Source organism: Misgurnus anguillicaudatus, chromosome 18 (genome assembly GCF_027580225.2).
Source record: "Misgurnus anguillicaudatus chromosome 18, ASM2758022v2, whole genome shotgun sequence".
In the NCBI taxonomy this organism is placed as follows: Eukaryota; Metazoa; Chordata; class Actinopteri; order Cypriniformes; family Cobitidae; genus Misgurnus; species Misgurnus anguillicaudatus.
In genome coordinates, this window is record NC_073354.2 from 39,706,743 (window position 1) to 39,733,235 (window position 26,493).

The 26,493-nt window shown below is 33.1% G+C and overlaps 1 protein-coding gene across 3 annotated transcripts in view; it reads right to left on the reverse strand.

The window, feature by feature from the left end:
* lin28b (lin-28 homolog B (C. elegans)) overlaps window positions 1-24,868 on the reverse strand; it is a 32,926-nt gene extending 8,058 nt beyond the window's left edge. The window contains exons 1-5 of one of the 3 annotated variants that reach the window (XM_073856495.1): window positions 24,423-24,868; window positions 23,288-23,419; window positions 22,797-22,842; window positions 18,124-18,275; window positions 832-1,019 (exon numbers count right to left, since the gene is read on the reverse strand). In XM_073856495.1, coding sequence (XP_073712596.1) covers window positions 832-1,019; window positions 18,124-18,275; window positions 22,797-22,818 — 362 coding nt within the window. In that variant the 5' untranslated portion in view covers window positions 22,819-22,842; window positions 23,288-23,419; window positions 24,423-24,868. Of the gene's footprint in view, window positions 1-831; window positions 1,020-18,123; window positions 18,276-18,362; window positions 18,757-18,785; window positions 19,416-22,796; window positions 22,843-23,287; window positions 23,420-24,422 lie in introns of those variants that run through there. The other 2 variants (XM_055186751.2, XM_055186752.2) reach the window with 2 other exon arrangements.
* Between the last annotated feature and the right edge of the window lie 1,625 nt (window positions 24,869-26,493).

Sequence of the window (26,493 nt, forward strand, 5' to 3'; positions counted from 1 at the left end):
CACATTGTTAAAAGATGTTTTTTGACAAAATATTGTAATTAAATTGTCTTTCTCTATTTTTCATCTTTCTCCAGAAAAACAAACAAACAAACAGAACTAAAATATAAAAATACATATGAATTAATTTTTGTTTCCAAGATTTTGATGTTTTCTATTTATCAAGAATGATAATCCTCTTTTTATTTGAACCTAATAAAAAACATTGAATATCTCTTTTTTTTCTTATTTTTCCAATAATGAATCATTGCTCTTGGGGATGCAGTTAACTAAAATGCACCATAAAACTATTTCATCTACTATTTGCTGTTTTTACTAATATTATTCCTTAGTACAGTCCAACATGTTGCCCGCACAAAGTTTTTAAGTTAAACACCAAAGCACATTTAATATTTCTTATTTCATATTTTTTATATTAGCTTGAATTCTTTCATGCATGATAACATTTTAAACAATAATACAACATTAACAAGTAAAATAAAATAAAATCGACAAGTAAAACAAAAAAGTTTTGAGTAGACTATATAAAAACGTAGCCTTCCAGATTGTGGTAGCCCTCGCTCACAAAAAGGTTGAAGACCTCTGCCTTAATACTATTAAAAGATACTTGTTTCCAAAGAAACAGTTCTGATAACATACTGTAAGCTTTGCCTAAAGGTTTAAAATAACCAGTGACCACTGCTAAAAACAATTTAAAAAACAATAAAACTAAAATTATTCACGTGAGACCAAATGTATGCAGAAGGAATACAGCACTGTGTGAACAGATCAATACTTCCAGATTTGACATGCATTACATTAAACTACATATCCCATCATGCTCTCTGGACTCACCGGTCTCCCTTTGGTTTGCGCTTGGGGGGCGGGGCCTTCCCTTTAGGGCGTCGGTCACTGCCGGAGCAGGGGCCCCCACCGGGCCCCGTAACCCTGAGTGACTCCAGACCTTTACTCGACCTCTTGAAGGTAAATTCCACCTGCTCGCCTTCCCGTAAGCTCCTGAAGCCCTCCATCACCAACTTACTCTAAACGAACACACACACACATATCATTTCATTACAGATTTGAAACACCACAGAAAACATGTGAATCAAGAGAAGCGTTAAAAGGACCATTTTTATTCTCCTCATTTACAGCACTTGCTGTTTTTAAAAAACTGCTTTATAAATAAACTTTGACTTGTTTCTGTTTTATAACCAATTACATTAGATATTTCTTGTGAGTGTAATCCTCATTTTGCTTCATTGTCAATATTCATTTGAGATGGCACGTTCGTACAAAACCCAATAACATTTTTAGAAGAAAATCTGCTTCTTAAAATTAGCTTACATTTCATCAGTGACCTATAAAATAAATCCTGAATCATTACTATTGCTTGTTCCTTTAACATCATAATGTTTCTTTGTTTTACCTTTTTAAAACTACATTTTAAATCCAAATTGTCAAAGGACTTCTAAATAATACAGAACAGAAAACATATATAAATTACTGAACATTTCAATGACTAAATTATCAAGTGCTAGAAAATATTTGTCTATTTTATCCTAGTTAATAAAACATCTTTGAAATATATAAATTTTTCCATTTTAAATGTGGCACCCAAACGTCAGTTTCGCAATCTGATCAACCACATAAAAAAAATTAAGAAACAATATTTTACAAAAATACTTGACATAGATATTGAACGCATTTCTATTTTTATTTTTTTTAAACCACTAACTTAGTGTTTCTAAATAGTCAAAACTCCTTTTTTGGTATAAGCACCTTTACTATTGCCTCCCTATGGCAAATCGCTTTATTGTTTCCTATTCTTTGTAAGTCCTAAATCTTCTAAATGCATAAATGTAAATGTCTATTAAATGGCATAAATCCTTACGAAATAATTACCAAAGATGATCAAATAAAGAGTTGGAGTTGCTATAAATCTCTATAAATTATGACATCACAAATAATGAAGAAAAATCACAACTAACAGAAGTTCACACAGAAACAACCACAAAAGACTGAAGATGTATAGGTTCAACTTTAAATTGTGAATGAATTATTTTATCTTTTACCTTGTCGATACAAAAGCACAACTATAATACACACAGAGCTGAAGCAAGTGAACAAGAAAATAGCATTTTATTTTATGAGATTAATTTAAGTCATTTATCGCATTGCAAACATATTTGTATACAAAATATATTTGCAAATTTTTTATGAAGAATTGATTCAGTTTTTTGTTTCTAGTCTCACATATCTATTAAATACTAAAACTCTGGGGCCAGTTGTTCAAAAAGTTTCATTCAATTTGAAATTCTCATGTTTTGCTATCCAGGATTGTCCTGTTTTTTCAAAGCAAAATTGGATTGGATTACCCTGATCCAGATACACACTTTTACAGATTAGCAAATCTACATTACTATCTGAATGGGATTAAATGTCAATGTTGACTATATGTAAAAAATAACAGGTAGTTTGGTCAGTATGGGGTCACTAAGTGTTTTTAATTAAAGAGAGAATAAAACAACTTTCCCTTACTTTTCTTATTTCAATTCAACATTCAGTTTGTTCTTCTGGCTCACAAAATCCAAACAAATACAGATTATACAAACACATGCATTTTAAGTCATTTTATCCCAAAGAGGATAAATGTCCGATAGTTTTCATTTGTAGAGACACCAGTTGTTAAAAATACTTTGATTGTTTGGTCTCTGATGTTTGTGATTGTAATCAATATACTGTTCTGTTTAATTAACCTCCTAACATCTGGGGCCAGGTCCATTTGGCTTTCAACTGGATTAGATCAAAAATTTTAAATGGGTTGTTCAAACAAAAAATTGATTCTGAATTTGGATTGGATCACAAAATCCAATATGGGTTTTGATCTGGATAAAAGATCACTTAGTGTTGTTCAAAACTTTTTAGTATTATGATTTTTTTCATTCCAAAAAGTAGGATTATTCTGATCACAGCAAAAGGGTGGATTTCAGGAACAAAAACGCAATAAAATCTCTAAAAAAGTGTACTAAAACTTATAAACCTGCAGTATAGTCTACAATACAACATTTCTATCATGTCATATTTATAAATGTATCATTTTTTGTTGAAATTTTGCTCTCGATTATAATAATAAATTGATATTTAACATTTTTATTTCTTAAATGGTAGACTAAAGTCCAAATAAATTCCCCATACAGCTGTCAATAGCAAACAAAAAAATTTTACAATTAAATTTAACAAAGGTAATCTTTAAATGTATCTGTGATTTTGCACTGTACAGGAAAACATTTAAGGAAATGTTTTGTTTCTTCAAGTAAAAAAAATCTTATTACCTAGCTAATAGTCAACATTGACATGTATCACATTTAGAGAACTAGTAATCCAGATTTGCTAATCTGAAAATGTGTGTATCTGGTTCAGGGTGATCAAATCCAATTTTGCATTGTAAAACAAAAGTAAGATGGTTTACCTGATCCTGGATAGCAAAACATGAGATTTCCAAATCTGGATCATTTTGATCCCAATTAAACTTTTTGAACAACTGGCCGCCGGTGTGTCCACATATGGGCATTACATTTTTTGTTGTTTGCACCATAATACTTAATTCTGTGTAACTGGATCCTGTCTTACACAAATGCGGACAATTAAACGGCTTCATGTTTAAAGAAAAATATTTGGATATTTATTGGTTCTTCCCCAATTAGCTGGAAAAAAAACAAAGCTCGGGTCCTTAGGAGGTTAAATATAACTTTTTTTAGAATTAAAAATGTTAAATATTTTTTGTTTGCTATTGACTGCTGTATGAGGGATTTATATAAACTTTTTTCTTTCTTTATTGACTGAAAGTTTAAATGTTATACTTTGAATACTTTATTATTCAATGATCGAACTAATCAAGAGCAAAAGTTCAACAACAACAACAAAAAAATGATACATTTATAAATATTACATGATAGAAATGTTGTAATGTAGACTGTACTGCAGATTTAGAAGATTAAGTAAAAAGTTTAATTAAGTTTTTGTTCCTGAAATCCACCCTGAATCCATCAGAATAATCCTTTTTTTTGGGATCAAACAAATCCCAATCTTACTAAAAAGTTTTGAACAACACAAATTGATGATTTGATCCAGATCATTGGATTTGTGATCCAATTCAAATTCAGAACCCATTTTTTTTTTCGTTTGTTTTGAACAACCCATTTTAAAATTTTGATCTAATCTGATAGCCGAAATCCAAAAGGGTTACTTTTGAACAACTGGCCCCAATCTAGGTTTTGATCTGGATCAAATTGTCACTGTGTTGTTCAAAACTTGTTTTTTATCCCAAAAAGTAGGATTATTCTGATCAGTAGGGTGGAATTCAGGAACAAAATGTGATAAAACATCTAAAAAATTATTAAAACGTATAAACCTAACAGTTGGTCTATAATTTCTCTCATGTAATATATTTTTATAAATTAATCTTTTTTATTATTTTCAGTCCATATAATGATAAAGTATTTAAAGTGTAACATTGGGCTAACATTTAAACCTTCCAGTCAATTACAAAAGTAAAAAAATCCATATAAATTCCTTATACAGCAGTCAATTGCAAACCAAAAAATATTAAACATTTTATGTTAACTAAAGTAATCTTTAACTTAAACGGTCATACAGTATATTGATTACAATCATCAGAGACCAAACAGTCAATAGTAGTTTTAACAATCGACATCTCTACAAATGTAAACTACCAGACATTAAGCCTCGATTTAAAATGCATGTTTTAATATTTGTTTGTTTTTTGTGGGCCAGAAGAAAAGACTGAATGTTGCATTGAAATAAAAAAGGGAAAGTTGTGTTGTTTTATTGTCTCTTCAAGTAAAAACACTTAGTGACCGCATACTGCCAAACTACCTGCTGTTTTAGCTAATAGTCAACACTGACATGTGATGCCATTTAAAATACTATAATCTAGATTTGCAAAAAGTGTTTATGTGGATCAGGGTGATCCAATCCAATTTTGCTTTGAAAAACCAGGACAAAAGTAAGATGGTTTACCTGATCCTGGATAGCAAAAATGGGGATTTCCAAATATGGATCATTTTGATATCAAATAAAGTTTAAATTGCACCGAGGATTATTCTGGAACCAAACATTTATATTCAGTTGGTACAAAACTTGCATGTCTATATTCTGTCACCGATTCATTTATTCATTCAGATGATTTATTAAAACGACAAAAACTTAATGCATAAATCAAATGCAAGAAGAAAAGTATATGCGATTTCTCCTTTTACTCATCTGATGTGCATCTCGGAATGTGACGTTTATTAAAGAACACAAGTTAACAAATTACATAGGAGTGCTATGAATGAATAAAAGTAAATCTCCACCACTATATTCACAAAGTTATCTCTGTAAAAGTATCTGACAAATACATAAAGGAAAATGTTAAATCATAATAGATAGAGAAATGCTTATGTATCATCTTGCAGTACGTTTTCATCACATACAAACCACACCACAATCAACCCTATATTTTTCTGCTTTACCTGTAACTCCAGCCACAACATTTACAGATAAAGAAACACAGGTTTACATGACCACAATCATTTTAATGACATAAAATACTGCCACTGTAGGTGATAAATTTGCTTGATTGTTTTCTTAATTTGAATCAAGAGTTCAAAAACTTCTTGATCCTAAAGCTGGGCAGTTTCATGTAAATGTCAACCTAAATGTGAAAAGTCAAGTTTTTAGCCACTGATATCTCATGTGTCAATATTTGGTGGTTTAAATACGCATGCAAAGTCTCTGTTAAAGCCTTTTTTTATTATTTTTTATAGTTAAGTAATTTCAAATTTTAAGGCGGAGAAATGTCACATCTATAACATTGTTTCTTCCTCAAAAATGCCCACATTAAATTGAAATAAAATACAATATCTTTTTCCATTTGTTGTGTATTGCTTTTGGTTTGTGCATTTTAATTGAGTCGCTTTTATCAAATCCGTAACGCATGCAGGTTTCCCTCATCTAACTAGTAGATACACACCGAGCTGTTGATTGCATACAATTTTGATCTATACCAAGAGTGCATTGAGTTTATAGAGCATTATACAATCATAACAGACTTCAGCCATTTCTGCCAACAAAACCTACCCACGCATATATAAACTCCTATTGGAAAGAACATCACAAATGAAATATCTTTATCATCTCAATTGTTTCTCGTAAATATCAACTAAAGTCAGAGACCACCTTTCTACAAAAATCCATCAGGGACCAATGTTAAACATAACACTATAATGTTGAATTTGTTAACATTAGTTAATGCATTAGCTAACATGACCTAACAATGCGCAATACTAAAGCATTTATTCATCTTAGTACATGTTAATTTCAGCATTTACTAATACATATTAAAAATCAAAAGTTGTAACTGAAGAGTTTCGTTGCAAAACGAGATAACCACCGTTTTGTTAATTGTTCAGAAATCTCGTTTTTTGGTTGTGCATTCCAATTAATTTCGATTCAACTGCAGTTGGTTTGTTTTGATTTAAACCTTCATAACTTAAAAAATACAGCTAAGTAGCGCTGTAAAACAAAATAATAACATGAATCATGATAAGATAATAATAAACATGTTTTGACAAAAATGTAAAAAAATGGATTTATCTCGTTTTGCAACGAAACTCTTCAAATGTTAACATTTAAGCACAAAATAATTGTATTGGCATTAACTAACAATAACCAAAAATATAAAAAGCTGATAAACTACATTGTTTAACTGGTAACTAACAATGAACAAACAAAATAAAAAAGAAAAGATGTAGCACATATTATTTAATCTGTATGATGTGATTATTTAGTGAACTCACAAAAAAAATTATATATATAATAATAATCTAATTAAAATGATTAAATACTGTGGGTGAATTCATTCAGTCATAATCTGCTATCTCATGTGATCATTTTGAGGATTAAACAGATTTTAAGACATTTTACGCATGATAAGTTTTATTTTCTAATCAAATAAAAATCTCCACATATTTTTATTCACATAAAAAATGTGATAAAATTGAGTTTCAAATGACAACACAATTAAATACAAAAAATAAAAAGAGAAATAAAGAGCGCCACCAAAGGGCCGGACACATTTAACGCTCACCCCTCCTCCACCTTTTCATCCTTCACTATGACCTCTGACCTCTGCCCAACCCCCTTCACACACACACACACACACACACACACACACAAACACACACACACACACACACACACACACACGTCATCCCTTGCATTAAATTAACAACACACACTTCTGCAGCGCGCGCGCACACACACAGCATTTGATCTGCTGTCACACACTACATCACTCTACACACACCACTGATAGGAAACGGATATGAGACTGACTGTGTGTGTGTGTGTTTGCGCGCATATGAGACAAAAAGAGAAAGAGGAGAGAGAGAGAGAGAGAGAGAGAGAGAGAGAGAGAGAGAGAGAGAGAGAGAGAGAGAGAGAGAGAATTCATTTTACATGTTAACAATTTATGATAAAGGAATGACATCAAAACCACATCATCAAAACCGCTCACAGATAGATTCACAGCTCAAAAAAATTTACACAATCATGAACTTGTATTTTCTTTTTGTCAAGTACTGTTTGCATTTTCTCCAATCGAAATCAAAGTGTTTTATTTAGTAGTGTTTATGTTGCCCGATTCATGAAGGAGCTCAATCTGTTAACATTAATTTATGCATAATAAACTAACATGAACGAACAATGAAAACATGTGTTTATATAAACGTTAACAAACATTTAAAAAATGCCGTAAAAACATACTGCTCATTGTTATTTAATGTTTATTAAAGCATTAACGAATGAAGCCTTTTTGTAAAGTGTTACCCACTAAAATAAATAATACACATATTTTTATTATCTAATTCAAAATTGAATTAAACTAGTAAGACTTAGGAATTATTAAAATGACAGATTTATTAAATAAAATATATTTTACAATAGTTCATATGATCAACAGACTACAGAACTAAATGCTTAGAAAGTGAGATCAGCAGCTGGCTCCGCCCACTCTCTCACATTTAGTCCTAATATGGGCAAAGCAAGAGGAAGTCATGCAACTTCTGTTCACACTCAGGTTGAAAAGTTGAAGGTTAAGCTGCTGGAATCACAGTAAAGATTCATTTGTAAAATACATCTATACTAACATTTGAGCTGCGGGAGACACACTGTACTATTTAAAAAAACTGTGTACTTGGCTGCAATTTTTAAATTGTTAATTTTGAAAACATACTAAATGCTACTTAGTAGCAGCTAAAAAAATATTTGAATTATTTTATGCTTTTAAATGATTTTCAATCGAAACAGAATAATTATATTTTATTACTTTATTAATTTTAATATATTTAATTTATACTTGATCATATTATGTTTGATAAACTCTTCCAGACTGCTAATCATGGACAATTTTTAACACTAAACCACACACTTATCACTTTAATATTGTCACTTTGTTGTTTTGCACTAATGTGCACAAAGGTTTTATACTTTTTTCCTCTTCTATTTTTGTCTATTTTTATATGTATTTACTGTGCCGGCAAATTTGTCTTGTATAGTTTTATTGTCATGTAATTTTGTCTTCTCGTGAGGAACAAACAAAGTAAGAATCTCATTCTGCCTAGTACATATGATAATAAAGAACTTGAAACTTAAATGTCTGAATATATTGGACTGAATATTAACTATAAATGATAAATTAATTCATAAGAATTTGATCACAATTAAGTAAACATTAGGGTGAGATTAAATCATTTTATGGTGTCTTAACATGTTGTTTTTTCTAACAGCAGTGTTTCTAACTAAATGTTTTCACTGCTATGATTTAATAAAAACTTATTTCGTTTTCCACAACATGATTTTTATCTTATTAGCAAATAAACTAGATATTAATGAGGCCATATTTTCTTTATTCACTTAAAAGAAATCCAAAAGTAGGAGAGCAGGGCACAACCTAACACATTTCAGATTTGGCTTAATTATGTAAATTAATTAATTAATATAGAATAGTCATATTTTTAAACAATCAATCAACACACACAACTCTGATACAAACAAACACAAAGTTTGTTTCTAGAATCTACTGTTCCTATTCAATTACACCAAAAGTGAAAGAAGTGCAAATGTTACAACTTAGTTCATTGTAACAGAAAGAGGGTCTGTTGTAACTAGAAATCTTTTATTTAAACAAAAATAACTTAACAATATATATTAGAGGTGGATATTGTTTGTACATCTCACTGTAACAGATATAACAAATATCCACTTGTCTATCCACCTATGCCTCATCTAAGCATCCTTCTATTACAGATCAATACATATGGATAGATTTTTTTTAGAAAGGATGCACAATTAAGACACAAAAATCATAATTGTCAATTATTTCCCCTGATATTGTATTTACAGTTATCACTTTAATTAATACAATGTACATTATTTTCATTTTATTATCATTGAGGTTTAGTTGTAACATTGTTTCGTTAAAAAACCCTACTGTATACATTCTTTTTAATTAAATGCATTAAAATGGTTTATTAAAATAGTTTTAGACAAGAAGTTAGTGATTAAGATAATATAAGGTTGGATTTGATGACTTCCACACCCAACTCGGACATTAAAAAACAAAATATGATGAAGAAATTTACTTTCATGCCTTCAAAACACTCTCTGTCCAGTTTCTTAACAAAACACGTCAAAACGTTCACAAATTTGCAGGAGATCATCTATTGACAGTAAAAAATATTTATTTATTTATTTATTGAATGTTTTGGTGATGAAACAAATTGTAGCTCCTCCCTTAACCAATTCCAAAATCTACCAACAATCTCATCAACAAATGAGGAGCTCAGATGCAAAAGCTACTAAATGCAACCTCACAACCGTCAAAAAATAAGATGATGATATCAACTGAATGCTCTTGGCATGTATTATATGCTCATCAAATCCCTTTGCTTCAAATTTGCGTAATCTTGCTTAATCTCAGGCTATTCAGAAATCCGCTTTAGTATCCAAATCCATGTTGATTTGTTGGCAAAATCCACTAAATGCCACATTGACTTTGTGCACTTGTCCTCCAAGTGCACTGTTGGAGCCATTCTGTGTTTTGTCATGGGTTGGCGTTGTGATCTGCTACTAGTCTTCTTAAGACGGGGGCTAATTATTGCAGATGTGGTGCACAGCGAGGTGCATGGTTTTTGACTGTGAGACACGGCGTATAGGCAAATCATGGAGACTGAGAGTTAAGTTTTATTTGAGAAATGTTTTACTTTTTGTTACGTTAATAAATGGATTAGCAAAGGCGACTTTATTTTTGGTCTTTTGAAAGTTTATTATACTTGCTTTAATTATTTGAAGCCAAGAGGAAACAATACGTCGAAAACACGCGTGCAAAACAACTTAAATGTGCGCATGCACAAAAGATGAATGGCGACTTGCAAAACTATTGTGTATCACATTCAAACCCTTATGTGGCAACCACATGCATCACAGCTTCATTTTAACATTCTTGCAATGTTTCTAATTGCATCTTTAGTGATTTTTAGTGGTGTCCTGTCTAAAGCAGTGGATTTTTAGAAACTTTTTGCCACAAAAGCTTGCATGCATTTTAAGGGGTTTTGCAGCGAAAGGCAGTCAAATGTGTTAAATAATAAAATGGCATTTATGAAAATAAGGCTTTTACAGACTAATAGCCTATTCATTGCAATTGAAGTGAAATTACTGAAAAGCCTGATTTTTTTGGAAAGTTTTTGCCACAAAAGCTTGCATACACTTAGAGGGTTTTGCAGCGAAAGGCAGTCAAATGTGTTAAATAACAATAAAATGACATTTATGAAAATAAGGCTTTTACAGACTAATAACCTATTCATTGCAATTAAAGTGAAATTACTGAAAAGCCTGATTTTTTGGAAAGTTTTTGCCACAAAAGCTTGCATGCACTTAGAGGGTTTTGCAGCGAAAGGCAGTCAAATGTGTTAAATAACAATAAAATGACATTTATGAAAATAAGACTTTTACAGACTAATAACATATTAATTGCAATTAAAGTGAAATTACTGAAAAGCCTGATTTTTTGGAAAGTTTTTGCCACAAAAGCTTGCATGCACTTATAGGGTTTTGCAGCGAAAGGCAGTCAAATGTGTTAAATAACAATAAAATGACATTTATGAAAATAAGACTTTTACAGACTAATAACATATTAATTGCAATTAAAGTGAAATTACTGAAAAGCCTGATTTTTTGGAAAGTTTTTGCCACAAAAGCTTGCATGCACTTAGAGGGTTTTGCAGCGAAAGGCAGTCAAATGTGTTAAATAACAATAAAATGACATTTATGAAAATAAGACTTTTACAGACTAATAACATATTAATTGCAATTGAAGTGAAATTACTGAAAAGCATTATAAAAAAAAATCATTTACAAGAAAACATGTCAGATCTATTTTGAATGTGAACTCCTAAAAATACTAAACCTTATAAAACACTGCATAAAGATTTAGGTAACTAGTTTAATTGTATCACATATATATCAGTCACTCTGCTCTTTATATTTACTATCAGGATAAGCAATCAAGAAAGCCACATGGGTGAAGAGAGAGAAAGAGAGAATAAAGAGAGAAGTGTGATATCTGTGAGAGGTTAATCTCACTAGAGGCACAGTTTCACATCACAACACACATGCTTACCTAGTTATCTAAATGTGCACATACACTTCTGCAGTTTATTTACATATAAACTTAATTATAACGTCTACACAATCTAAACCACACCATAATAATATTAAACCCTAAATCTGCAATGCTTTTATGCATACATCCAATAAATCACCAATGGGAGCGTTTGTCAGATCTTGGGACAAATCTGTCCCCGAACTAGCTACCCAAACACACGCATACATCAATCACTGCAATACAAACCATATAGCGCACACAAACCACAATATAATAACGTCATACTGTACAACATAAACAAAAACATGTATTCATTGCAGAAGACAAACACACACAACATGCACAAACATGCAGCGCTGCAGGTGGGAAAGCAAACACACAAGTAATGAAACACACACACAACAGTGTGTTGATATGGAGTTTGAGGGCCGGCTGAGACCACGCCTCCTTTCTCTTTTTTGTCTTTAACGAAATTCCTCTTTTAAAGAATGTTAGAGGACCCCAACCCCCACTACACACACACACACACACACACACACACACACACACACACACACACACACACACACACACAGGGAAATGCTCTTTACACGTACAAACAAAAACACACACTCTGACATGCTTTCTCTCTTCCTCTTGTATTGCAATGTCTTCTTTCTTTCTTTCTTTCTGTTACACATACAGATTTACGCTCTCTTTCCTGTCCAGTATTAAACACACATTTAGCCACAAACGCACAATGCAGTTGATGATGATGAAACAAGAGGAAGTGATTTCATAGACCTGTTAGAGATCCTATACTATAAAAGAGAAACCTGAAGAGTAAGGTAAAATCTAACTGCCATATTTTGGTATAAGAAACATGCATGCATAATATATTTTTTTACATAAAAAACATGATCTTGATTAAGTTTAATACAGGTCAGAATGCTAAAATTTGAATAAACAACATTAAATCACTGGATCTCAAATAAGAGAACACATTAGCGTAATATTATTGCTTGAACAATAATAAAAAACAGTCCTCACCATCACCTGGTATTCATTATTTCTAACATTTTTGTAACACTTTACAATAAGGTTGTATTTGTTAATGCATTAGCTAACATGAACTAACAATGAACAAAACTTAAATGCACTGAAAAATGAAACAATGAAAAATTAGTAAATGCACTAACATGAATAACTGTATTGACATTAAATAACATTAATTAAACTATATTGTTCATGTTAGTTAATGCATTTACGAATACAACCTTATTGTAAAGTGTATCATGTTTTTTTAACAAAATATCCTGATCTGATGTCCAAATTTCATTAGTATTTAAATAAATATGGATGTACTTTACAGATTGAATCTTTAATGCAAACATACAATTATTTATCTTATAAGAACCGCCCGGCCCTGACCATACACAGTCATGATAAATCTTGTATTGTGGCTACTTGCAAATGCATACAGTGTAATATACACATCGTAACTTGATAAATAATGCATTATACAACATGCAATATGATAATACCTTAAATCTAGGGATGTCCCCATGGCCGTAGCAAGGGTTTGAAAATTAGTGAGGTTCAGGGGTGTTAAGAGTTAACAAATGCTAAAAAAGTGCACTAAAATACACTTAGTAAATGTACTAATATCAAAAATGCATTTGCATTCTGTTTAAACCTTTTTGCCATTTTACGCTTTGAATACACATTCTGTCTATTTGTTTTGGGAGGTGAGCATTGTTATTTTACCCCTATTTATTGTTACTTTACTGGTAGGGTGGGAAATTAATTTGTATGCAACAGCATTATATTTATCATTTTAATAAGCAATATTAGGCTAAATAAATAAGAACTTTGTTTAGTGCTCTTACGAATGTTTTCAGCATGACTTTGTTAAATGCCAACTCCTAAACTGAATATGAATAATATGTTTTACATCTTTATTTTCTACTGATTTTTAGTGTTGAAAGCATTTTTTACAGACGTAATCATGATGATTATTGCCTGTATCTTACCGAATGTAGTATCATGTCAGCAATTACATGCCTACATGCTGAATGATGTGCCATTTGATTATGTATATGTGCTGGTCACCCCGTGTTGCCAGAAATTGGAACGAAATATAAACAAAAAATAGTTTAGACCTTGTCTTTCAGAAAAAAAATCTGAGATATCGTTAACACTAACCTGCACATTCTCACTTTATAAATTAAAAAGTGTCACATTAATTGCTAAAAAAATTAAACACTAAAGAGTTTTTTCACAATGGGATCTGGCAACACTGCACCCGCACTCCCACAGCTGCTTGAGCCAATCTCGTCATTTTACGCAAAACTATATAGTAAATTATATACGCGGATGCCAATATCAGTTGTTTTAAATGACTAATTATTCATTCCGAAAAATTCAAATTTTATTTTTATATGAAAAAATTACAGAGGTCCGGACCTCGGTGGCATCATAGCTCGCTACGGGCATGGATGTCCCTAGATTCGAATTTGCGTATTCGAATCAGAACTGTCGAATCTTGCCTATAGTCGGTGACTGATAGTTGAATCATCATGTGTGTGTGTGCACGGGTTGAAAGGGGGACAAGACTAGGTAGTCAACAAATGCATACATTTTATTTTCTTTCAAAAAGCAGCACACAGAAAAAAACTTTCTGATAAAGTGACCACAAGTGCGTTTTAAGTGATGAACGAAGACAAAACTGACCGAATACATTTTTAATCTTTTCTAGCCAATTGATCTATAAATTAAATAAAAATGAAGGGTCACACTTTATTTTACGGTATCACTGTTACATTGTAATAATATATTTAAGTACTAAGTAATAATCATTAACAACATGTACTTACTATAGGGTTGGGGTTAGGATTAGGTTTAGGGTTAGTTGCATGTGATTATGCATAATTAACTGTTATTACTATAATAATTACACGTAGCATGTGTAACAAAGACACCATAAAATAAAGTGTTACCAAATGAGGTTATTAAAATTATGAAAGTATAGCCAGAATTGCCAACTTTGTCTTTTTAATTGCAAAAACAAAAGACAACTGCTTCGCAATGGTTTATTAACCTGGAAACCTCTTCCCATATGGATGTGTAGACCTGTCACGGAGGATATTGGATTTATTCACGGACGTTAACATTTTTTATTATAAGCTACTTTTTCACATTTTATTTGCATAGCATTAACATAATAGGCTGTTTATTAATATATTGAGAGAAACCCGGTGAAATCAGATAATGCGCACCCTTATACAGCCAAAACTGAATGATTCTCATTTCATAACACATCTGCGATGATTCGACTGTGAGTTTGGTAGTCAAATCAGGCTCCTCATATAAGCATTGAATCTTCGACTATTAGGGGTCACCTTTAAAATCATTTTAAAATCTTAACCAAATATTTTTTTCTGGAAAAAGACAGCATCTTTCTCTCCATCTCGCCAATCTCTCTGAATTGACCCAAAACTTTCACTATAAATAACTTTGAGGTATTTAAATCATTCAGTAATTGCATGCAATACGCACATTTGCGATGCTTCAGTCATTTTAATTTTATCTTGCAGCCCACTTGTGTTTAAAATTCAAAGGAATTGAAACTTCAGACAGCAGAGGAAAATAATATTTTCAAAATCATTTTCTCATAAAGTGATCTCAGATCTCTGGAGCATCCACTCATCATGTTTTTGACTGAACACAATCTGGTGCATTACATTTCCATGCTGTTCTCTCTCTCTCTTTTTCTTTCTTTCCCTCTATTTCTCTTTCACTCGTTTGACATCATATTCTCTTCTTGTGTATCTGGGTGAAACACACAGAAAGGCAATAATTTGCTGTACACACTATCTAGTGAGAGAAAAACCTGCCTGTGCTCTTATCACAAACACACATACACACACAATCAACAACGACAGATCAGCCCTTACAACACAAACACACACACATGCGACAGCATAAAAGCTTCAGTTTCTATGCAGCATGAATGCACATGCAATATTCAAATGCGCTGAACAAAAACAAAGCTCTGCATCGCAGTGAAATGCAAATCTTAAAGGTACCATTTGATATCATCTCACGCACAAGCACACAAATACACCACCAGCCGTTATACACGAACCAGGCTTAAAATCTCATCTGTGCATGTATGAAACTAATAACAGCTCAATGTTCAAAACATGCAGATATTTAAGGTGATAAACACATTTGCTGCAATCAGTCGATTATGGATTTAAGCCCATTTCGCTGGTCTGACACAGTCTTGTCATTGCATAAATAACATCCTTATTCATTTTGCATTTATCTCATTCATTTTTGCCAGTATTTCTAGATATAGACCATTAAGAAATCAAGTTTATGAACCCATACCGGTCGACCACAACATCTTACATACACAACACACATCATTGAAATGAATGTAGCCTATTTATAAATGACCAAGTGCACTCACTGTCAGAATTTTTTTTTACAAAGTTGTTCCTTTTTCTGTCGCTGGGGTGGTAGCCTAAAAATGTACCTTTTTGTACCTTTATGGGTATACAACACATTAAAATGTTGTGCCTTATGGGGTACAATATTATACCCTAAGGACCAATTGTGTACCTTAAGGAACAATTTTGTACCAGTTCAATTTTAGGGGTACAAAACAGTTAACTGTACCTTTGAAGGTACACAATCGATCCTTAAGGAACAGTAATGTACCCCAAAAGGTACAACATTGTATTATGTTTATATACCTGTAAAGGTACAAAACAGTACCTTGGGGTACCACCCCAGCGACAAAAAAGGTACAGTTGTGCTGGTTCACCACCTTTTTGTTTTGAAGCTTTCAACATATTCACATATAGTGTAATGACAACATAAAGTGCCAAAGCAACAGTAATAAAATAGCGCAGACATAAGCTTCATAAATAACAAAAACGACATTACATGCTTCAGAAAAAAACACATTTCGTTTCTATCAGAGAAATAGCTCACTTCATGCATATACAACAATTCATCTAAAAAAACAATCTGTAGCCTATTTAAATCTCTGCAGCGCAGAAACCAAAAAATATCTAATGTGTAAAACAAATACATTTCTGGGTGATGTTATGGCACATTTACCTCATAGAAACAACCAGATTTAACGTAAATTTATCTGGTTATAGTGCTTTCAAACATTTTTATGGTGCTTTTGTTTATTTTAACTATTACTTCAATGATCCAATAACTGTATATAAATATTGGTAGGAAAATTACAAGATATCTTAATAGATATTGTTATGTTATTATTAATGTCTACAGCACACAACTGTTTAGCAGCCTTGCTGGCTATGTCTCTTTTAAAAACTGAAGTCAGGATAAATGCTGAAAATATTTTCATTTTTTAAGAAAAAAATCGTTTCCACACAATATTGCAGTGTATTGTAGATGTCAAATCCATTAAATCACATTAGGTTCACTGAATAAATCTTTCAGACATCAGTGTTAACTTGTTGGCTGCTTTAAATATGTCTTTTGTAGTATAATGGAAATGCATTTCTCAGGGACACAAGAATCTTTTCCTTCCTTCCAAGTACACAAATGATTTTAACAATATTTCACACTTGCTTTACTTCTTTAGAGATTTACTAACCAACTAATTTTCCATTAGCAACCTTATCATTCAAAATGACAATTTATATCCTTCATAAAACATAAAATGAAGAATACATATTAAATGTGTGTGTCTGCATACTTAATTCCATGCAACGAAAGGAGAATCTCATTCCCAAAATAAAAGTGTTATTAAATATAGGCTAACTTATATTCAGAAGCATGCAAGAAACTAAATTTACTTGATTTTTGAAATCCTTAAAAATGAAATTGAACACTAAACACTTGAAAGTAGGTCGATAAAAAGATGGAGAGATAGATATACAGATGTGCTACTGCTTTTGAAAGCACAGCTTCTCTACAGATGTGTTTTTAACAATGACTTTAAGTTACAGGAATCAATTTTAAAACTGTTTGATATAAAACACTGAATAAAAAAGAGCAACACAATGTAACAACGTCAACAGCAATGCATTACCTTCTGTTTTTTTTAACTCCTCAAGACATTTAAAAGGTACCGTTTCAGTTTCGGTACAAGACTGTGTGGGTATGGAGGGGGCAGAACTACACCCATGTAAACACGAGAGCACATGATGTTCAGTACATCAGGCCACCCCGAAAACAAGACGAGATATACTGATATACTGTTTTAATAGATCATATCAATGGAAGGGTTTTAATAGTAACAATGCATGTTATTTGTAACGCAGCTCTTAAAGGGACAGTGAATGAAAACACAAGCGCATGTTTATTGCTGCACATCTGCTGATGTCAATGAGATGCGACGCGTATCGCGAAAAAAAGAGACTGAAATGCGTTAAGAATACTGAACTTACTTGGTGCACGAACACGTCCAGCGGTGGGTCGACTGGTTTTCCCTCGCTGCTGGTCATCGATATAAATCCGAAACCCATGCGGACGTTAAACCACTTGCAGTAACCGGAACCAGCCAGAATCTGCGGCGGGGTTCTACCTCTGCGCGGCCCTCCTGTGTGCGGTCAAAGGAGAGAAGCGCAGTGAGCCATGATGATTGTGTGTGTTTGCTCGTGGTTGTGTTTTTTAATGAGATTCATACTTGGTTCGCTTTGCACAGCCCATGGGCTGCGTTTCAAAGGGAAATCCCCCAATACAGCTCAACAGCACGCGTTCATTCAGCCGCTACCGATCCGTATGCGTACAGATAGTACTCCAAACCCACCCCCAGAAACTCAATGAAAAGTGGAGCTACACTTTAGATGGGATGGCGCACTGCCTATACCGCGATTGTTAGTTAGTACGATATGCAACTTGCCGTGGCTACTGTGTTTTTTTGCGCGCATCTACCGTACGCGAACCGCCAGGCGTGGGGCAGGTGTGCACACGTTACCCCCCACCCCACCGCCAACACTGGAGCAAATCATCACGCACACAAACAACGTAAACAAAGCGTGGCAGCCGCGCGCGCTTCCATCCAAACGTGCTCCAATAAGAAAGATAATTTTTTAAAAAGCATCGTAACCTTCGGCCATGTTTCCCCGCGGACCCTCCGTGCCAAAGTTCCTGCGAAATCTTTTCCTCGGCGAAATGGGGCGAAGCGCTTCACCGTCGATCCGACATCCCGATTTCCAGCGGGGGCAAATTTAGCGCACATGGTACGACGTGCGTCTTCTTTTGGATATTTGCTCATGTCTGTTTTAACATCCCCTATGCTCTCTCTCTCTCTTTCCCTCCCTCGCGCATTCGCTCTCTCTCTCTCTCTCTCCCGCTCTCAGTTTCTCATTCGCTCGCTCGCAGCGCTGCACACGTGACTCCTCCGTGAGCCCGGGAGAGGGAGCGGACTCGGAACCGAGCTGGACTTCAGCTGTGCTGCTTCTGCGTCACGTAAAGCATCAGTTTTGATCTAAAACTTGTGTTAAAACGATTAAATGCGTTTGCGTTAAGATACTGAAAATTTCATGAAAGTCTAAATGTCAGAAAAAGCATGGTCGGGATTTTTTCTTCATTTGTATGCCACATTTAATTTTGCGTTATGTAACAAATTCCAACCACTGGTAACCACAGTCATCATACTTTAGTCCCATTAAAGTAAATACGTGCAATACCTTTTTTTAATCCCACTCAGAGTTAAGCGAAATGCGTCAACATTTGTCCAGAAATACGCGTTTAACAGCAGGCAAAGTTAAACTGTGAGAACAAGTTTGATTTATTACATAAGCGCGTAACATCACCTTTATGTCTCTACCAAACAGATTTGATAAAATGTCTGTACAAGAGTTTATTTTGGCTGACAAATTGTAAACAGATTGTGTGTCATTTTACATTGTTTAAGAAACTACATGCAGTTTAATACTGCTTTCCATTTATCATCTTTTCATTCTTTTAAACGTTTCCAAAATATTCCTTATTGTGGTTAAAGGTAAAATAGACTAATTGTTTGTTGAAACACATTTCAGTGCCGTTTGTTATTTGTACAAACAGTACAAACATCAATGAGACTGCTGTATTTTCTGTGTTATCATGACTAAAGAGTAGTATTGATTCAAAACACAGACCACCCCCAGTTGTTGTAATATATTAACTAATTATTGTAATATATTAACTAAACAATTCTGGCATAAGAAATATTGAACAGATGACATTTTAATCTTACTTTCAAATACTATTTGTGTTTGTTAGGTGGATATCAAGTTCACAAAATGACCAAATGTGCGTTTCACCCACAAAATGAAGGCAAAGAATTTAACATCAGCTCCACCAAACAACCATTTCCCCCCACATATAAACGTAGATGATTCAGTTTCTAGAATGAATTCGTTAGGTTAATATGCGTCATTCGCTTCTCACAACCTCAGAATCAAACGTGAGGATTTGGCAAAGGATGTTTTTTCTCTATTCGTCTTTTGAGTCAGTAGAAAAACATGCTAGAGGAGTGAATCAACAACTACCCCCACCACCTCCGCGCTCCGCCTCTTTTACCCCACCACCCACCAATTCCGACCACCCTCCGGAATTCACCCCTGCCCCCAAAACTGAAGCCCCCCGCACTACAACTGGTGCAGAAGATGGTGTGCGCGCGCGCGCGTGTGTGTTTGTGTGTAGGGGATGGATGGTGGTCGCAGGTCACCGGTGTCAGATGTTATGGAGTTTCTCATTTCCTGTGCGAGGGTTTCCCATCCACCATTCATAAAACAAGAGCCCGTGAGCACCGGGAAACACGGACACACCCTTCATGTCCCCGTGTGATCCCGACAAAGTTAAGGGGCATCGGATGCACAGACAGCACAAACGTTATTCATTTTGTGAATGAAATGGTGAATGCATTTTATTGGTCTGCGTAAAATACGCGTGAATGTAGAGTCTAAATAAAACAGCAGCAGCACATTATTATTCCCACAAACTTAACATTTTCTCTTTTTAGCTGCAACTGGACTGTAAACTACAACGAAATCCCAATTTAAACATTTTAAATTGAGTCTGTTTTGACAAAATTAACATATCTTGAATGAAAACATTCAGTCTAAAAGTTTGGAAACAGACAAAGCATCAAAAACGCTTTCAAGCTCTTTATCAATAAAGCAATGCTGGTGACATTTAAATTGTACAGCACTTGTGTGTGTGTTTTTTTTTTAGATTAAATTATTGTAAGAAGGTAAATTATTGTAAACTGAATAGGCTGAAATTTCAACAAAATAATTAACTGATTAACAAGCTTTACCTCAGCTTTAACCTTTAAATGATTTCTTGCTTTTCTTGTAAAAATGAACCTTTAAATCCGACTTGCTATTCACACTGCAAAGAAATGTATTCTTAATGTGGCATCATGTTTTTAAATGTTCATATGCAAATAGATGCTTTTAAAATGCAAAAAAAAAAATATGCCATGTTTTAGCAGGTGAAATTTTATCTATAAAAAACACTTAGTTACCTAAGAAAAAACTTTTACTGTGTGAAACTAAAACTAATATGCTAATATTATTGAATTCGTTTTTATTGAACATTACTAAAAGCTAAGATCTCAGTTTAACCCTTTAATAAATGAAGACTACACAAGTAGCTGTTTATTTACAGAAAAAACATGCTTTTGGGTGGCTTTTAGGACACATCTGACAATTAAATGAATTAATCAAATCGATAAATAATCATAATGATTGATTGATATTGAATTGCAAATCAGAGAATCAAAGAGGGGGAAATTTCGTTTTCTAAACCCGTTGGACCAGCATGAGGTTTTATCTTGAGTGTATTGAGCAGTTTGGATCCGCCATACCTTCATCTCACCCACCCCCACCCTGACGAACCCCTGAGGAAACGCATAGCTGTCAATAGAGCTCATTCAGTCCACGCAGCACTTCTCTATTCGTTTAGTTTAGTGATGCATTCATGTCTGCAATTCCCCCATCTTTCCGAAACTCTCTTTCTATTGAACCAACATAAACCCGATCGTTTTTGAACGTCACGCAAAGTATTCTGTACAAACAAGTGGTCAATATTAGGGGAATATTTTAACAATTTCACACGTTTTTGTAAAGTCACTTTAGACACGATTTACACAAAAACTTGCAGACTGCCACAGTTTTGCATATACCTTTGGATTAGATTACGTTAAAATAATTACCTATTCAATCCAAAACAAACATTTATTGATAGATTGAAAAGGATAAAAATAAATGTTTTCCCACTAACTTTCCCATGCAGTTTTCTGTCACCACCAGAGCTATATTTTACTTTAAAACATTCGTCTTTATTCTAGAATTTTGAAGCATTTTCTCGTAAAAAAAAATGTTTTGGACAGGACAGATGATACATTTTCTCTTTACGTTTTCAGATTCCAGTATTAGTAATATTTCGTTTCTAAACATTAAAAAAATAATATATATAAATATATTTAAACGCCATTTCAGATAGTTCTCAGTTTAAAACGCAAAACAAACAACAACAACTATTGTTGTTTTAAAATGTAGTCTTTTAATCGATGCAATAATTGTCAATAAGAAAAGTCCACAAGTGTTACCGATAATTTTAAATTTTGCGTATCTTACGAATTATTATTTTTTAACCATTGCAAGTTATTATGTGTTTAAGGTGGTGATCATTCCACGCTCTGTATACGTCACAATTAAACCATGACGTCAGACGGAAGGATAAACGCTGCGGTCAGGTTTCTTTAACTCTCTGTCAATCTCAATTCATTTCTGTCTGTCTCAATCATCAACTTCGTGCAAAACTGAAAGAATTGCAGTGATGGCATGTCAAGTGAGTTTTTCCGACGCATTTTCTTTGGTTTAAATGGATATTTGTGTCGGATACGATCAATAACTGCACGGAAAGATCACAGCTCGCTGCGTAAGACAATCTGAGCTGATTATATTACTATGAATTGCTTCTTGTGTTGTCAGACCACACACACACAGCGAGAGAGGTAATCCAATTCATCAATTTCTTAATGTAATGCTCTTACAAACAGGATATTATTCTGATTTTATTTATATCACTGTATATAAATAGCTTATTGATGCTATATCTCACTCACCTGCGATGGAGTGCACGGCCATGCTGCGCGTGCTCTGTGTCTGACCCTGCGGATAAGTTAAAGAAAATTAAACAGTGCCAATGATTCTTTCTTGTTAACATCTGTTAACTGCTAACTAACTAAATGTGGTGGCAGTTAAAGGATCCACCGACCGAGTTTCGTTTATTTTGTTCAAGCTGCTGGTGGTGCTTTCATTTGTGCTGAATGGAGGAATTTTCCAGCATGAATATTTCATAGCGTCTGTGAAATGTAAGAGGAGGTTAAATCGCTCCTTTAATTCCAATCTCAAACAATGAGTGCGGGAACGCGCAAAAATGAGCACGCGCTTTGATTTTTCAGTATAGTTAAAAAATACATTAATTGTTATTTACGCACATGTTTGTTTATCTGATTTCTAGAATAAAGCACAGGTGAAATTCTCCCTGTTCCCAGGAATGTTTATTTTAATTATTAGCCTATTTAATTAATTATTTTAATAATTCAATTTATACATTTTATATGCTGTCTTGAGATCTTGATGTTTCAGATCCAGACTGGGGTGTAAAGGAAATTTCTGAGGAAACTCCAGATAGTCTTTGAAAAGTTCCTTGGCGCAAAAATATCCAGTCAAATCCGATAGATTTCTGTTTTAAACAAAATTAAACAAAAGAGAAATAAAAATTTCACGAGTTTGAAATGTTAGTGTCAACAAATCATTGGAGAATTCGACAGAAATTATAAACATAAATATGCTACATGATTAAATATAGCCTAATAAGACAATAACATTAAGTTTAACTTTAGTTCAATTAAAGTCTTTAAATTGAGATTTGTTAAAAGTAATTAAATCACTTCTAGTTGTATTTAAAACAAACCAATGAAATCCATGTACCCATTGTCATGCATGACTTTAATGGGGGTTGATGGGGGGTCTGATTGGCAGCCATTTTGTATAGACATGTCTTTTGGTTAAACAAACTAAAAAATTCAAACCGGTTGGACTTATCCTTTAAATTGACATACTAAAAGTTCACGTTTACTATGTCTCGAGTTTCTTCATCGTGTGAGGTGAAAACACACACCACGGTGGCAGAGTTTGATATTCAACCTGCTTTAGGTTACAGTAAAAAGAATTAAGTTCCGGTGGCGCCCCCTGGCTGCAAGTCAGCGTAGTGACGTCAGTGTAGTAGACGTGCAGCGGTTTGGCTCTGAGGTTGAGTTACAGGTATATACTGACTGATAACCGAGATGTTCATTATTCAAAAGAATTGAAATGTACTTGGGTGGCATGGTATAACAGGCAGGTACTAATTAAAGGGTGTTTGTAGCTTTATGGTGTATAAAATTTGACCACGTGTAGAGAAATGATCATTGCATAAGTCAGCGGCACAATAATCTAGCTTTTAATGTTTGTAAATATATTTTTTACAATTTAGTTTTAGCCGAAATTTGCATGTGGGCCTTCAAAGCGGTCTGTGCTGCTCTGTGATCAGGAAGTGTTTCAATAACATTTAAACAAACCTTTATTATAAGTTGTAGATTAGGGTATGCACAACTGGTGCTGTATATGTACATATTAAATGGCCAGTCGCATATATTTGTTTTACATCCATGCAGTTTTATTATATAACGACATGCGCATCTTACCTTTCATCCGCCATTACCGCGGTCTGATGAATATGGCTGTAAATATGTTTATTTCGCAGATATATAAATATATGAAGTGTGTGGCACCGGTGGATGATGGCTGGGTTTGCCCGACTTCCTTGAGCATCTCAGCTCACAGCATCCTCCATAGAAACCGCGCAAGTGTCGCCAGTTGCCATGCGCGGACTCCACATGAAACTTTGCAGTTTCTATAATACAAAATAAATAGTGTTTGTTACAACATGTATTGCAAGACAGTGTTCTAAATTTAAATCTATGTTTTGATGTAGCTATATCTTATAAGTTTGAATTAGCAAATATTTATAATTAAAATTAGTAATATGTAACTTTTTCCTTTGTATTTCAAGGAGAATCAATACTCGAACCCGTTTCTCCTGAGCTCACAGACGTCTACATGAACCACAATGAGAAGTCTTTATTTTGTGTAAATGTGTGAAGGGGAGTCTGTTCTGCCATCTCCTGGTTAAATTAAGACATTGCAGCATTCTGAGTTTACAAAAGTAGAGTTTTCTGTGAAAACTCGACATGGTTTGTTTCAAAACTCACTTTTACATTATTAATAGAAGATTTGTTATTGAATGATTTAATCACCATGAGGATAAAAGACTTTATATAACATACATGTCAAATAGTCATAGCCTAGCATTCGGAAGAAATGTTGCTTTATTGTAATGTGGCTAATTTTTGCATTTACATAAAACAGTAAATACGTCTTGTAAGTGATTTGTTATTCTCTGCATATGTATAAATGGTAGGCCTGCGTAGTGGATTAAGTAGATATTTCCTAGACCCCAGATTCCCATTTTATTATGATCATCCGTAATTCTAGTTTAGTAAATGTTATTAAAATACTTTATAGCCTGAGACAATTTTTCACAATGTCAGTCACTAATACAAGTTAAGACAGTTTAAAGATATGTTTTATTAAAAAAAAAAAAAAATGTATGTAGAAAAATATTAATCTTAAAAATAAATTGTAGTATCACCATATTTTTTGCAATAAAATCTATATGAATAAATTGTGGTTGCCACTTATTACAAAATTTTCAGTTGGCCAAAACAATTCTGAAGTGGCTATTTTTATGTTTAGTTTTTCTCTGTGCAATTTATTGTTTTGGGTTATGTAAAAACTGTAAGAGTTGTTAAATATTTGTCAAAGTAAATATACCTTGCATTATATGTTCTCGAAAAGACATATGTTGTGTCATAAGATTCCTTTTTCCTTGACAGTGTTTAGTAATGTAAACATTGAATGACATTTTCTAAAAGTCTAAATACGTGTTTCTATAGTACTACAATATTTCAAACAATAGGCTAAAGGAAAATTATTATTACTTCTTGAAAATTATGTTGTGTCATTTACAGCTTTTACTGAAATTGAATTAATTGTTGTACATTGTTGCTGAAATTCCGCTATAATCGCTTTAAATAAAGAATTATAAATACACAACTTTATGCAGATTTCATACTGAATTTTAAAAATGTTGTAAAAGATAATCGCTTTCTGAAACTTGCTGCCATCGTGTGGTCTAAAATCAAAACCCATAAACAACAAAATAACACAAACGAATCTAAATAAATGCATAAGATATTATTTCATATTTAGCAGATAAAGCACAGTTAATGTTTTGTTTTCCTATATGAATTAATATTCTTTTGTCATAATAAACATGATTTTGTCTTTTACACTCATTCAGAAAAGTAAAAAATATAAATGTTTAATATTTTCGCTCAGCAAAAAAGTCAGATCACATTAGTTTGATTGATTTCTCCTCTGAAAAGTTTTTCAAACATAAACTTTTCTACTAGAAAATAAAATTAAAACACATGAGAGACAAAGATAAAAACTATTATTAAGTAAACATCAAACAGAAGGCAAGAGGCACAAATAAAACTATAATAAGACAAACCTGCAGAAACTAAGAAACAGGGGAAAGTGTTTAAAAATATTTTGTTAAACTAACTTCAATAATTGAATGCATTCATTCAAACAAACTATGGCATTGCCACAAGACAACACAATACAAAATCATACATTGTGATTGTATTC